Genomic DNA, 16,547 nt, shown 5'->3' on the forward strand with positions numbered 1-16,547 from the left:
TGGAAGGAGAAATGTAAGCTAATAATTGAGTAATTTTACATTTTATATCAAGACGCTGTTAATATTCGTGGAAAAGGAAAAATCGAGGATTAGTCCCTAAACTTCTACAGCTACTACAATTCAGACTAGGTAAGTTCATACTGTTTAAAATTTAGCTTCTAAATGAAATGTTGGATGATATAAAATGATATAGTAGATATACTTGCTTATAGATGATGTAAGGTTATTTGAGAAATATTATTGAATTTCAATATTTGGATCAGATTGAACACGAGATAGAGTACGATCGAGATATGGTGTGTATTAGGGGATTGAAGTGGAGACTATTGTAGAGTAACAATAGTTACGAACTCTCGTGTTATACTTCTTATTTTGGTGTGATTCGGTTGGATTAGCTCTTCAGAGCCATTTGTGTGTTATCGAGTGGACTGGCTCGTATGAGCATCTAGTGTGTACCGATTAGACTAGCTCTCATGAGCATCTCGTGTGTTTCGGTTGGAATATCAATGTACCCATATCCGTAAGTCGCTCATCAGATTGTAAATCTCGGAAAGGTAATTTGTTTAGTGATTTTGATGGTTTTGTCATGTATTTGAGTTCTGAATTGAATTTTACAATTCACCGGTTGAGATTGTGGATGACAGGGAATACATGGTTGTATTATTATTTGACTTGTTGTACTTATTTCGGTAAGATTTATCGTTTTAGCACGTCAAACTTACTAAGCTTCAATAAGCTTACTTGTGCTATTTTTCTATTATTGTAGATACTTTAAAGGTTGGACGGTCAGATTGGCACTCGAGCCACACTATCTACTTTTTTTCGGTAGTTTTTGAAATGTTCACTTTGGATTATATGGCATGTAATAGGCTTGTATGTCATTACTATTGTTTTGGCATGTAAAATGTTAAAATATGATCTTAAGTGCAAATAGTCAACTTATTTGATATACATGAATGAGGTATGATGTTTAAATGCAAGCTTAAAGTAAGTATGCTTGGCATATTGGTTGAATGTTGGATGTTGTGATTTAAAGTGCTTTGAATGATAGTTCATTTTGTATATAATTGTGTATACTTATGGTACCAATGAAGGTACATTGGTTAGGCACTCAGGATGGTTGATTTAGCATGTTTTTAGCTTGTTTAATGTAACTTTGAATAGGTATGTTGGCTGCTAAATGGATTACTTAAAGTCCAAGTAAGCTTGAATTGGTAAACTTGTTGTTTAAGGTTCATTTTGAATCCACACGGCCTAGGACACGGGCGTGTGACTCAGCTTTGTGAGACACATGACCTGGTGACACGGCCGTGTGTCATTTGATGAATTATTTAAGGTGCAAGTCAGTAAGTTACACGAGCTAACACACAGCCTGGCACACGAGTGTGTGACACGACCGTGTGACCCTATTCATAGAGTTACACAAGTGGGAACACGGGATGGGACACGACTGTGTGTCCCTAGTTCGATTGTTACACAGCTTAAGACAAGAATGTATGGGACTCGATTTGTAGATTTTGTATCTTTTTCCTAAACTAATTCAAATTGGTCTCAAATTGTTTCTAGGCTATTTTTAGGGTCTCAAGGGCTCAATTCGAGGGTCGTATGCATGTGTATAAATAGTTTATGATGTGATTATAATATTGAATGTTATAGGGTTCAAATGTTTTAAACGTTAGTAATACTCCGTAACTCTAATTTGGCGACGGATTTAGGTTAGGGGTGTTACAGGATGGGACTATGGGCTTATGCGCTAGGATGCACTTCGTGTGCCAGTATGCACTTACGTGCCAGTTAACTCTATTTCAGTTTATCTGGTGATGCACTTTGATGCTGGTTTGGTGTGTTGGTTGCAAGATCCAAGCATGCGTCCGAGTCTGAGTCATGTTAATAGGGGTTACAAATCACAAATTAGTAAATAATCTAGATAAGGAAATATTTAATATCATTAAGAGAAACTTGTAGCTATGTGAATTTAAATAATGAAGATTTATTGTTATATTGAGATTTAGCTGAAAATGAGCCCTAGGGGCTGAAATGAATACGAATGAGTCGTCAGACTCCAGATTCGATCCAAATGTTATAAAGACTAACGCCAAATATATGAATGTCTTGGTATATGAATGATATGATTCTATTGGCATATTGTATAATGCACAAATGAGTGCTTGATCATGGAATGGTATAAAATTAGTATGAATTGAATCAGTGCTAATGGGTAAATAAGTTGAAGCTAGTTATGTATGATGAAATATTGGTAAGGTTGTGTTGGACTTGATATAAATTTGTTACATATGTTAGTTGATGGTTAAAAATTGCTTGTCACCTTGTCATGAGTTGCTTGATTATTATGTGCATATAAACATGTTTTCTCTTGAAATGTATTGTTAATGTTTGTTATCTATACCTTGAATCATAAATGTACCATTAAACCCTATTGCTCATTGTACAATTTTTTTCTCTATGCGTAGGTTTAGGTACTTCTTGAAGCCCTGGGAATTAAAGCTACCATCCAGATCTCTGTTTTTGACTCAAAAAAATTTGTATAGCTCATCTCATTTTGGTCAAATGGCATGTGCCTAGGTTTTATTTATCTCAAATGTTTCAATGGTCATTTTGGAGAATCGTATTGTAAATGGTTGAAATGGTTGGTAATTATGTATGAAAGTGTAACATCCCCACTTTAAAAGAAGAAGAAGAAGAAGAAGAATATTTATGGTAAAAGTCCTTGAATATGTGATCTATAAATAAATAGTAGTATAAGAAATTATGGTCGTTTTTAGAGGAAATTGTCAAACATAAAAACATAGAAAATTATTAGTAGGAGCATGTGGTTAAGTTAAAAATTCGATATCGAGTTCAGGGACTAAATTGAATAAGTTGGGAAAGTATAGGAACTAAAGTGCAAGTATTCCATTTTTATTTTGATGGAAAGGACTTGATGACAATTTTACCATTACTTAAAAAATCAATGGTTTCATGATGGCTTTTAAATGATATTTTATTAAATAATAATATTTTATTAATTCATCTTTCTCATCTTTCTTTGTTCTTACGAAAACTAAGGGCGGAAGACAGAAAAATTTATTTCATTATTTTCCATCAAATTCAAGCATAAGGTATGATTTTTCTTCAATTTTTTCATAGATTTTGAATCTTTGAAGCTTGTTTTACATATATGTACCAATAGTTTTTATTTTATTTTATCAAGTATATTGAAAGTCTCTATTAAAGGACATTGCTGGAAGCTTAGAAAACTAAAGTGAAGTATGTATATTTTTGGATAGGAAATGATTAGAAGATGAATTATAGCTTGTTAGAAGTGTAAAAAAGAAATAAAAATGGATGGAAAGTCTACTTGGTACGCTTGGCCATGGTGAAGGGGAAGTAGAGAACCTTGGCTACTTTATGTAATATTGGTGCTAAATGATAGCTTGTGAAGCAATGAGTATTCTGGTGAAGACGGAATTGAAAACGGATAATCGAGTCGAAAGATATGCGAATTTCGGACTAGGAAACTTAAGTTGTCAACTTGATTAACCATGCATATTTAAGTTTTTTATTATTAGTTTTAGTATTATAATGAATAAATGACATTGTTTTCGTATTGAATTACTCCTATTATAGCTAAAAATGAAAGAGTATCTTGAAGGAGAAAGGCAGAGAAAATGAGTAAAACAATTGAAACTCTGGTTTGTGATAATATCTTATTTTCATTACATAATGCTTTAGAATATTTAGTTTACTATGACTAGTTATATTTATTTTATTTTATTTTATTTTATGAGTTTTGGATGAGTTTGAATAATTTAGTTAATATTTATAAAATTAAATAATTTAGTTAATATTTATAAAATTATGTTTCGAGATGAAGATTATGCTTTTCAAATGATTAAATTAGCAAATTCATGGTTATGATTTGGATATGAGTATTATGATTTTAGATGATTGGGTATTATGATTTGGATTTGAGTATTATGATTTTAGATTCGGTAAGTCGTCCCAGCAGCATTCGAAGGATCGAAGATCAGCTCAAACAATGTTGGTGAAAAGTTTACTTTATAGTTGATATAAATGGCATGTACCTAGCCTTGTATATATATAATACTATGTTGCAAACTGAGTTTAAATATTTTTGTTATTTTTTATTTGCTAGTATTTTATAACTAATGTTTTGATGAAATAATAAAGCCTAGAAATCTAGTTTATTGGTATGTTTTGAGAAATCGAAGTGCTGAGAATTGATTTGGGAGAAGATTTGAATGTGGATATATTGTGAAATCTAAATTTTGCAAGGGGTTTTACGTAAAATAGGCAAAAATGCTATCGAAATTTTTATAAAATAATTTTACCAATATGTTTCCATTTCGAAAAAAAGTAAGATAGAAAAGTAAGTTACTTCAGCAACGGAATGTGGCATTTTATATTCGGATCCAACAATTGGATCGAGTATAATGTGCCATAGAAAGTGGTATTTATGTTTTGGTATATGTTTGTTAACAGGTTGAAATTAAGGTAAGTGACCAATTGAAGCCTTAAGGGTATACATATATGCATTATAGGCTAGTTGAACAATGTATGAAATCATACTTTGTATAGAACAAGGGTCATGTCGCGACGTAGGTTCCTCAACATCGTGACGAGGGTTGGAAAACAAGGGTCATGTCGCGACGTAGGTTCCTCAACATCGTGACGAGGGTTGGAAAGAGAGTCACATCACAATTACAAACTCTCAACGTCGTGGCGAGCCAAGACAGTATGTTGCGCCACGACGAGGAACCCCCTAAGTCGTGACGTCAACTCAAAACTTTAAAAACTTTATGATTTGGTCCTAGCCCGACCTCGGATTGGTAAAAGAGCTTTCATAAACTCAATTGAGACCCAAAAATGATTCAATATCGATTTATACACATTAATACTTGTGTTTAATTGTTTTAATATTCTTAGAATAAAATTTAAATGATTGTAGTTAATCTGGCAATGAGTGTGACACCTTGTAACTCGGATCTAACAATCGAGTCGATTATCGTGGTGTTACATCCTTCCTTCCCCTTTAGATGAATCTGAGAAGCATCTTCAAAATATCTTCTCTTGAATTTCTTCTTCTGTTTCAGCCACTCAACTTTCATAGCCTTGAGAAATCTCTTAGCCTCCTCTAGTAACTCTTACCAACATGGAGGCAAACAAAGCTTCACTCATTATTTTGGAGGCCACGCCTTTGACCTTTTAAAGAGTAGTTTGCAACTTTTTTTTGTCAAACTACAGGTTTTGCAATTCTTAGCCCATCAAGCACCAGACATCGTACACCTGTGATAGGTTTGTCCCTAACACCATAAAGCTGGGATGGTGAATCTCACAAGCATTGCAAATAGTGGTGCTCACTCGACAAGAAGGCTCGGAAGAAGATGCACCTATAAACAAAATAATGGAGTATAAGAAAGCTTACAACAAAGAATGACCACAAACCTAGACTGGCAATAGAGGCAAACATACTGCACAAAATGGGTTGAGGTGGTGTAGAGGAAAAGTCTCAATCACTACAACAATTCTGGAAGCTGTGCCAAACACTACCTTAGCTGAATCACTCCTAATATAAGCATTGAAAGGAGTGGCAGGTGGAACTAAAACAACTAGAGTAGAGACAACAACAGTCTCCCCTGCATTAGAAATAGAATGAGGAGGAAGACCCTTATGTTGATGCTACTTCGAGAATGAACACTTATAACCTTTCATCGAATTCGTTTCTTTTTCAAGCCTTCTTCTTGAGCAATCTAGGACATTTTTTGGCACGTCCTAGCATTCATGCTTTTGAGTAGTTCCTGCTCAACTTCAGCTTCATCATTCTTAGATGTGACAACCATTGTACCTATACAACAAAAGCAAAGTAGTAAGTTTTTATAAAAACAAAACAAAATAAATAAATAAAAACTGATAAAAGGCCAAACAATATTACGAGGCACAAGATTCACAGGGTGATCCCTCGTGAACTTATAAAACCACTCATATGTCTTGTTGACATGCCTTTAAAAGGCCAACACTTTTACAACTACGTCTAGAGGTATGTCCAAAGAACCTTCCTCCTTATCCGGAGACAACTTTATAACGAAGGCCTCATTGCATTTCATAACCTCACATTCAACAACTTCTTGTCTGAATTTAAAAGCATCCTCTAAATCTTATGCATCAATGGGAATGCAGGTGTTAGTATCCTCAAAGTCACTAGCAAAAAATGCTTCAACTGCTCCTGACTCCCTTTTGAATTCCCATCAAGGTTTACCACCTTTTAAGAATGATTTTTTAACTCTTCTAAACCCTCACCTTAAGGTGCCTTTAGTATCACCAACTCCCTCAACTTTTTCACCCATTACAGCATCATCCTGCGTCTTCCACTCCAACTTTAGAGTACAAGCATTCACTCTGTTTCTTGGTGCTCCACCTATGATCAAGGCAAGGCCCATATGTCATCATGTACTGCCAAGGCTCAAGAGTAACTTAGAAAGATCCAAGCCACTTCATTTTTTCCACCATGTGGCCAAGCCTCTATATGTAGCAAAATCCCCTAAGTACAATTTTGTAACTCGCTAGGAAGGTCACTTTCCTTAAAATCGTTCAAGCTACTACCCCTCAAGAAGTGTTTCCATACATTTTGAATAGTGATCACCCTCGGTATATTTAATAAGCTTTCCTTTTGAAGATTGTCAAACTATTTTGTACTGAAGAGATCCCTCAACTTGGGTTTGAACAGTCTTAGACTGTTTAGAGGCAATGTTTAGGTGGTAGGAAAAGTAAAATCCTCTACGAAATTATGCTCTACCAGGGTGTACTTTGTCCAATCTAGACCGAGATTGCTACCTTTGCCTAACAGACAACTTGTCTAGACCGTTTAGAGGCAAGTTCTCAATCTCCCTTCTTTGATGCTTGGTGAAACACAACATCTCGAGGTGTAAATTTTGGTTCAGGGATGTCAAGCTGAATAGATTCTAAAAAACACCTAAGTGGGGGTTCTCATCCCTTTAATAACACAAAATCAAGAACCCCTATCAAGATATACCACGAAGCTTCGACAAGTTGTCTAGAGCCACCCTGTACTAATTCAACACTTCGTAGATGAAATCATATGGGGGTATGTGGAAGACAACCTCTAAATGTATAATGGTAGATAGAACCCTAGTTTCCTGCCACCTTGCTTCGACCCACTAATGGTTCTCAACTCATGGTCACCACGAGGAATATTGAACTTGACCTCATAGTTGTTTAATTGCAACCCTTGGTACTACAATAAATGTTGTATCTGGTTCATTTTGGTGGTGTACTCAAAGGACCCACTCATGCATACTACCCTTTTTGCCCTCTTCGTTGTCAGTCTTTCAGTGCTCATCAACACCAAACTACTCCTTCTTCGTCCCCTTACCATTTTCGACTCAAGAAAGCCAAAATGAAAATATAAAAACCAAAGTAAAGTGATCTAACTTCCAAAAACTGAAACAAACATCGTCGCAAACTACGAAAAATGAGAAAATAGTAGAAGAAAGTAAAGAAGCTCTTAATTTTTTTCTCACTCTAGTGAAAAACAACAAAACCCCAAAGCTTGGAGATATATATACACCCTTTGGGCAATAGGAAGCTTCTAAAAGCCTGTATTCACGTTCTCCAATCACCAATGGCAGTACACCTAACATTTTTGAAATCTAAACGATAGGAAATTATTAGCGTAGTTTCCCAACAATGCACTATAACACACAACCATTAATGCGTGTATGTGAATGTGTGAGACTTGGTGAAATGCTAGCCAAACATGTGTTTTATACACAAAGGTTTGTCGTTCCAAATTCTAAGCGTTTTGTACAAATCGCAGAGCCCTTATCCTCGAACACCACACTCCCCACCCACAACAAAGAACTTGATCACGTCTCAAAGAAGGCCACTATATAACCTCCCTCTCGATTAGGAGAAAATTGTTATACTATAACTATTTGGACCAAGCAATAAGCTCGCAAACGGTATAGACAATTCCTCAGAAGAATCCTCTGGACAAACATTTCAAAAAAGACTCCTCGGGTCAACAACTAAACCAGCTCCACTCAATAACCATCATACTAGGCTCTTGCTAGAATGTCTCATTTAAGGTGACACAAAGTAAATCATAGCGATACTCTACCAGGGCCTATACCATCAAACCACTTTGCCACTTGACTCAAACTTGACAATAATAGCTCACCACGTGGCACTTATGAATATAGGACTAGGGGTATATAAAGCCCAATGTAGCTAGATAGCGGGCACTCTCTCTCTCTCTCTCTAATCACCAACTCCTACTTTTCACCCCTTTCTCTTTTTCCTTCTTCACCATCTTCGAGCACCTCACCTAACTACTCTCCACCTTGTATCAACAGGGTGAATCACATATCCTCACCATCTTCTCCGCCCTATCAAACAAACCCATCAACAACACATATGATAATATGTTTGCTACATCAAATTTTCGAAATAACAAAACTTAACGTAATGAATTTAATATTTATCATTTTATGAAGATTAAAAATTTAAAATTTGAAAAGTGCAATGACTAAAATTAATCAAATTAAAGTACATATTAAATCTGCAACTTTCATAAAATACAGAGAATAATAATAAATTTTAATATAAGTTAAACTATAGCATTAACCAAATATAATGTTATTCTATTTATTGTGTTAGAATTTGCATCCACTAAGAAAAAGTCTTTCCTATTCCTTGTATTTATATTGTAAAATGAAATTTTGTCTATTTTAATATTTGATATAGTGCAAGTGAAAATTTTTATTTTTATAAATAGTGTTCAAATGTTGACATATTCCTTCTTCTTTTTAACCTTAAATTTCTCACCCTACAACTCTACCAATTAAATTAAAAGTTTTCACTAATAATGTAATAAATAATTTTTCTAAACATAAGCCTTTCCCCTTTGTCAGCCTATTGATGTTGCAGTCACCTGTTAGTTCAAGGCAGTCATAGGGTTTGGTTTCTCAAGACTTAAAGCAGCCTCGGTTCCTGTGAATCCAAATGCCTCATAAGATGGTGGTCACTTTCTATAGCCAGGAAAAAGAATGTAGTGATTTGTTATTCTTTGTCACTATGCTAGCCGTTCGAGAAGATTTGTGTTGTGAAGATAATCCATGCCTAGTCCCACATCAATTCCAAACCATTATTGGCATTCCCAGAACTGATGCCTCCTATATGTTTCGTTTGCACTATAGCAAAAGGTGCAGTTGGGGGTCGGAATGTCTTGCAACATTTGCTTTTGTTGAAAGGCAGAGTGTATTGATTTTGGCTAGCAAGAATTTAAGGCTGAAAGGAATAATAAGGGTCCATAGGTTCCTCCGCGACTGATTGCTCATTCTATGGTGAGAAGAATAATTAGAATCCTGTTGAGCAGAGCTGTTAAACTTCCACACCATAGTGTCATTTATGTGCTTGGAGAAGAGGGGCTATGTATCATGTCCTTCTAAGTGGAATATAGAGACTGTTAAATGGTGCTGACAAGAATGTTTTCCTCGTTGATGTTAATAAACAGGTTTTATTGTCTAATTCCTAATTCAATTGGTATTATTGCAGTTATAGTTATTTAAAAAAGTTGAGTTTGAGTATACTTAAATTGTAATATCTTTTAATTTAATTAATCGAGGATTTAGGAGAGTTTAAAGTTAATTTAAGAAATATATAAAAATAATAATAATAGCCTTAGACCTTAATCCCTTAAAATTTTTAAAATTTTTCATTAAACATTTTCTTTAAAAAAATTTTAATTAGATCTCCCAAAAATTATGAAAAATTCTCAATAAATCTTTTACATCTCCTAAAATTTGTTAAAAACTTTAAATAAATCCCCAAAATTTAAAGCCATGAACTCTAATGGCCATCAACGATTTAGGCGATTCGAAATATGCCATTCTTAACCTTTATAGCATAGGTCTTTCCATGGAGAATGCTTTGCCGAATCTATGAATCTCCTGATTTATTCTTTGTTGGCTAGGAGTCCACTTTATGACACCATTTCTTTCCTTGAGTATCCCAGATGAGCCAACTCCCCTGTTTAATCAATCTCCATGCTTGTATTGCAAGTAAGACCTGATTAAAACATTCAAATTTCCTTAGATCGAGAACACCTTCATCCTTTGGTGCACAGGCTTATTCCTCCCTTTAAAGTGAGTTTTTCTTTCAGAATATGATTCCCAAAAAAATTGTAAATCTTATGAATACGTTCACAAATCTCCTTGGGGGCCTTTAGGCAAAAGAAGTGGTAGATTGGAAAATTAAACACTGGTTTCATGAGGGTAAGCCTTCCCCCTGTTGAGTGTTTCATTTTCCATTGAAGGACACAAATCCACTCTGAGGTAGGCACTTGGTTTTTGTGAGATTTTAACTTGAAAAATTCTCTGAAACATGGGCTTCAATTTAGGGTGACAACTTCTCCCGATGAACTAGGAACTTTTTCCTTAATTGATTTGGAGCTCCCTCCGAATGAATTTTGACCATGTATACGGCACACTAATCTATTTATCTTTAAAAAGACAACAGTCATCTGGAGCATCAGATGATCAATGGCTATACTTATTTGTCACTTTGATGCCTTTTCACTCGTTCTGCAAGAACGTTGAGAGAATGTTTTGACATAAACAATAAGATGGGAGACAACAGGTAACCTTGCCTGTGTCCACTTTCGGGCTGAAATGAGCAATAAGCTTTCCATTAACAAGGACTTTAAAGCTTGTAGCAAATACAGCATATCATAACCCAATGTCTAATGTTAACTCTAACATGAGCTTTGCTCATGTATATCAATTTTGAGGGACCTTGGGACACCACAGAAAACCCACAAATGTCACCATACCAAAAAAGCAAAGAAAATTTCTGTAATGATTTCATTAGCAAATGGTTTTTGCCAAAATGATTAGATAGTGGGTTATTTAGCCATCAACAAACCTTCATATCCTTCTTATGTGAGGGGCTACTTGCTCTAACATTCAAAGGCACACTACCATCATGTACAGCAAAACCTGGAGAAGAAATACAGGTATTTCTAACACACTCGAGTTTTAAACATGAATCACTGTCACCAAAGTAATACAATATGATAACAATTAAATCAGATAGCTCTTTCAGCAAAGTTGTGACACAGGATCTCCAAGACATAGCATCATCGCAAGGATTCAGATTCAGAAACTACAGCAGTGCAAATAAAATTACAGAAATTAATGAGCAGTGTGGCAGCAACTACAGTTTAAACTTCTCTCATTGACTTAGAAAACTAGGGAAAAAGAACAAGGTGAATCTAATCTCCGCTTGCACAGCCCTTGCATCCACAATGGACACATTCAATAACCTTTTCCTCCCTTAAGTGCTTGGGCACTCGGCAGACACAAGTTGTAGCAAAGTTGTGATCCCGTGGCTGCATACATCTCAAGCAGCACAAACGCTCGTAACCCGGCTGCCATAAATAAAACAAGAAACCATAAACATTTACTACTACAAGATTGAATTGAAACTTCAGAAAGATGGAGTGCAAGAGAGAGAAGGACAGAGAATATTGAAGTGTGAGGTGTGGTGTCTGCGATATGAATGTATGTCAACCTATGTAAACAGACAAAAAATTGACACATTCTCAAATTTTGAATTGAAAAAACAGCCCTTAATACAAAAGGAGTAAATAATCAAACACCATGAGATACAATTAAATGGTTTGCCTAATGTCCATAACCACATCACCATCCAAAAAGACAACAATATACTATACCATCCAACATTAATCTATATAACTAACAAATGTTTCAAACATGCAAGTCTCATATAAGTAAAAATCAGATTGGAGGAATACTCAAATGCAAGTGAAATAAGATGTGCAAGGAGCAGGCTAACCTTCTTCCATTTAGCAATAAGGTTGCGGTCAGCATAGCCTTGGTCCAAGCAGAACTCATACAATTCCTTTGATATTTCCTTCCTCCGATGGTATAGGTCAAAAATGTAGCGGCTCTTCTGATGTGCAATTTTGAAAATAGGCCACAACGTCTCACATTTTCGCTTACCATCGTGAGGATCATTCTCAGCTGTCCAAGGAGTTGATAATTAGTTAATTACTTCACCATATTATGACGATGGCAAAGATGATACTAAATAAATAAAGTAAAGTATTGAATGTTTAAGTTTGATGCAGAAGAACCCACCTTCTCTCATCTTTGCTTGTAGTTCACGGAGGGTAGGCTCAATCAATTCCCATCCTTCCGGATATTTTACACGGTTTGTTTTCACCTTCGGCATTGTTCTACCTGTCATTGATGCCCATCACAAAATTACTACCATATACATTTTTCTACTAATTTCATCATGCCACGAAATCAAACCTCTTACTAATAACTTACCAATCACGACTTATTTATTAGTTCTTTAGCTTCTATACAAGGAGCTAAAAGGAGGTTTAGGTAAAAGCAGAGATTCCCCAAATTAAAAAAAAACCTATATTCCTTTTGGAATTAGGGCAGAACCTTTGTTCGCATAACCCTATCTTTTCTATATAACTTTTTTTAAAATTATCGGGTTACTAATACGATTGAAAGAAGGGGGTGAAAGGGTTTCAAACAGCGGCGTGAACAAATTTCACCTCAATAGCGGCGCCAGCGATAACGGTCTGCTATTTCCGCTAAACCAAGGCATAAACCAAAATCTGATGACTCAAGTAGAAACCTTGAAGGTTAAATTTAGGGTTTTGAAAAATTACCTTATACAATTTCCCGATATCGTCTGTACGAAACTTGAAGGCAAGAGAAGGCTCGGGTCAGGGACTGGTGGTGGTGGAGGAGAGGGATCAAAAGAAAGAAGAAAGATGAGAGTCGCTCGGGAAATTTTAAGATGATATATATTTTATAGGTTAAACTACAAAAATAATCACTTTTGTTTGCCTCAGGTTATATTTGAGTTATTTATGTTTGAAATATTACGTTTTAGTCACTTATGTTATTATTTTGTTACGAAGTGATACTCTTCCGTTAAGTTCCGTTATCTCTTTAATGGTAATCCTACGTGGCAGTCTAACTAGATTTTAAGTGCCAACTTAGATTTCCTAATGAGATGAGAATATATTTTTAATTAAATAAATTTAATTAATTAAAAATTTTAAATCCTAAATCTTAGTTAAAAAACCGTTCGTCTCCCCCTTTTTTTAGTTTCCTTTAAGGGTTTCTCTAAGACAAATTATGTACCATAAAGGACATCAAAGGAAACAATGACGACGAGCATGGCCAAAGTGATCAAATCATAAGGCGGTGACACCGCAGACATACATGTGAACTTTTCCGGGGTTTTGGACTTGAAAACCTCTTTTTCGAGTCATGGTATTGTAAACAACAAATTGGAATTCTTGGGTTTCCTTTCTAGCCATCGGTTTAGAAGCTTTTTTTTGTTTGTTTCTTGCTTTGAGGATCCATTCGACCCTAAAAATTACCCATTTTCTAAAACTTAAATCACATGTAAATTAGTATGAATCTCCAACACCCTACATCAATGGCAAAAAAAAAGTTCATAGCTTTTGAGACGCTTTAACAGTGAATTCATGTTTTAATAACTGGGAACCTTTAAATAGTGAATTCCAACACCCTACATCAATGGCAAAAAAAAAAGTTCAAGCTTTAAAAAAATTTGTTAACCCCAGTAAAGTTAAAAAAAATAACTGGGAATTCAAGCTTTTGAGACACTATAACAGTGAATTCAAAACTTAAAATCCATGTATCTCTCATTCAAAGAATAGACCAAAGAAACAATCTTTAACAACGAATTCAATATAACATTAAACATTAAAGAAACAAAACGATGCATTAAGTGATTGAAGAATGAAAAGAACTCACCAATTAATCAAGAAATTAAAGATGCAAAAATCCAAGTGGGGGAGATGAACGGTTTTTAAGTAAGATTTAGGGTTTAATTTTTTTAATCAATTAAATTTATTTAATTAAAAATATATTCTCATCCCATCCAAGTTGGCACTTAAAATCTAGTTAGACTGCCACGTAGGATTACAGTTAGGGAGATAACGGAACTTAACGGAAGAGTGATCACTTCGTAACAAAATAATAACATAAGTGACTAAAACATAACATTTCAAACATAAGTGACTAAAATGTAACCTGAGGCAAACAAAAGTGACTATTTTTGTAGTTTTTCCTATTTTATATGGAAAGATATTAAGAATTTAAATAGAACTTGTATATAAAAGGGTTATTGTAATTTTTGGCCTTCAATTTATTTACTAGTACTTAATTTTTTTAACCTAATTCGTCACTCAGATATAGAGTTGTCCATGGGCCAAATTGGGTTCGGGTCGGGCAAGTAAAAAATTTAGACCCATTTTCTAGGCTTGGGTTTGACTCAACCAAAATAATGGATTTAAAATTTTATCTAAGCTCGACTCGAATAAAAATGTTAAAACTCAAGCTCGGCTCGTCCATATTAAAAATTTTTAAATTAATTTTTATATAAAAATCAATTTAAAAAATATAATACACTAAAAATATTAAAATAAATGTTTCCCAACAAATGAAAAGAAAAGAAAATATATATACTTAACTAACACTAAAATAAATGCAACTTAGCAAGCAAATAACTCTAATATAGTAGCAAAATGAATAATAAAATAGGAGTTATACAATATTCAAATAATAACAACAAAATAGTAGCAATATAATAGCGAAATGATAGCAAAACAATGAAAAATTGTAAAAAAAAAAAGCAAAAAAACAACATTTTTTTTTTTTGCAAATTAGGGTCGGGCCGAACCCGAGCAAAAAAATTACCCAAGGCCTGGCCCGTTTATTTTTTTTTGTCCAAGCTTATTTTCGAGCCTATATTTTTGCCCAAATCCCCACACTTTTGTACCTCTACACTAACTCGGTTAGTTTTTGTTGACATGACACTGATGGTTAATTCGATGGTGACATGTGAAATTTCTTAATATGACACATGGCAAACATAAGTTAAAATTTTTAAAAAAAACTTTAAAAATATATTAATTAATTTTAAAAAGTAGTTTTTTTCAAATCAAGAACGAACGTGGACAAATGATTGTCGAACTAGATTGATATTTTAGTAAGTTTATATAATTTTAATTTATACAAAATATAAGTTTTAGGTTATTATTATTTTAAAAATATAAATTTATAAAATATATATAAATATATGAAAGAATTAAAATCACATCTATATTGAATATGGACAACTGATTTCTAGATGCATTTGAATTTGGACAATCATATGTCTAGGTCCATTATTGATGTAAAAATTATACTTTTTATTAATTTATATATTTAAAAATTTATATAGTTTTAATTTCAAAATAATAATAACCTAATATTTTATAATAAAAATTAAGAACATATAAACTTACTAAAAATACAACTAGAATGAATATAAATAAATAAGTGTCCAGATTTAGATGTATCTGGACAACAATTAGTCCAGTTCATTCTTGACGTGAAAAAATATATTTTTATTTATTTATATTTTAAATTTTTTTAATTTATATTTGTCACGTCATCATTGGATTGGCCATCAATGTCATGTCAGCACAAACTAACGATGTTAGTGTGAAGGTACCAACCTAGATAACAGAATACAAGTTCTGTAACAACACATTTTCAGTGAAATCGGAATAGTAGTTTCGGGATCACAAATCCGAGTTAGAAAGAAAATTTATTTTAATAATATTGTATGGTCTACATTATGATAAGAAAGATGTATGCAAATTTCGATAAGAAAATTTTATCGATTTCATGTTTAATTATAGAAATGACCAAATTGCATAAAATGTAAAAGTTGAGTTCTAGTAGCTAGAACGATTAAATAGCTATGGAATTCAAAATTTGAGGTCCTTATAAGGCAAATAAACCATTAAGAGAAGTTATTAGATATTTATGATGATTCATCCATGGAAATTTAAGAAAAGAAAATGACTAAATTGGAAAGTGGAAAAATAGAATATGATAATTAAATTAAATAACAAAATATCATCTTTTTCATCATCTTTCCCTAAATTATTTTCATGGAAAGCCTAGCTAAGAGAAAAGAATTCAAGCAAGCTAAATTGGCTTAATTGGGTAAGCATTATTGTCCCGTTTTTAGTAATTTTATATTTTCGAGATCGTAGGTTCTATTTTGGGGATTAATTTGTAAAGTTATCAAAGTATTAAAAGTTTTCCATGGATGAGTATGCTGAAATTTTGAAATTTATGGTAGAAAATGAAAGGTTGTTGATAGATAAACAACTTTTGTAAAGTGAATTTTGATGAAATTTTGATTTATGGACTAAATTGTAAAGATGTAAAATTCATGGAAATTTTTGAATTTAATGAATTACATGGGCTGTAAATTTTATATGAAAAATCTAGTTAGACTTGGAATAAGAATTAAATTGCATGAATTTCATTTTCCGAGCCTAGGGACGAAATCGTCATTTATTAAAAGTATAAGGGCAAAATGGTAATTTTTCCTAGTATGTGAATTGGATGAAATTGAATGTTAATTTT

The 16,547-nt window shown here is 33.5% G+C and overlaps 1 protein-coding gene across 1 annotated transcript; it reads right to left on the reverse strand.

Annotated features, from left to right (window-relative positions):
* Positions 1-11,054: 11,054 nt before the first annotated feature.
* LOC105792014 (protein BUD31 homolog 2) lies at positions 11,055-12,916 on the reverse strand. The gene is made up of 4 exons (XM_012620368.2): positions 12,752-12,916; positions 12,201-12,302; positions 11,896-12,083; positions 11,055-11,467 (listed from the first exon to the last, which is right to left on the reverse strand). Exons 2-4 carry the CDS (start codon positions 12,292-12,294, stop codon positions 11,312-11,314), a joined length of 438 nt encoding a protein of 145 aa, XP_012475822.1. The 5' UTR covers positions 12,295-12,302; positions 12,752-12,916; the 3' UTR covers positions 11,055-11,311.
* Between the last annotated feature and the right edge of the window lie 3,631 nt (positions 12,917-16,547).

The sequence above is a fragment of the Gossypium raimondii genome, chromosome 8 (assembly GCF_025698545.1).
Source record: "Gossypium raimondii isolate GPD5lz chromosome 8, ASM2569854v1, whole genome shotgun sequence".
Classification (NCBI taxonomy): Eukaryota; Viridiplantae; Streptophyta; class Magnoliopsida; order Malvales; family Malvaceae; genus Gossypium; species Gossypium raimondii.

What these genes read in the sequence shown, in the direction of transcription:
- LOC105792014 (XM_012620368.2), bottom strand. Translation starts at nt 12,294, where the DNA reads ATGCCGAAGGTGAAAACAAACCGTGTAAAATATCCGGAAGGATGGGAA. An exon ending in ACAAGCAAAGATGAGAGAAG is followed by an intron (nt 12,084 to 12,200) that starts GTGGGTTCTTCT and finishes CTCCTTGGACAG; the next exon opens with CTGAGAATGATCCTCACGAT. An exon ending in TTATTGCTAAATGGAAGAAG is followed by an intron (nt 11,468 to 11,895) that starts GTTAGCCTGCTC and finishes TATTTATGGCAG; the next exon opens with CCGGGTTACGAGCGTTTGTG.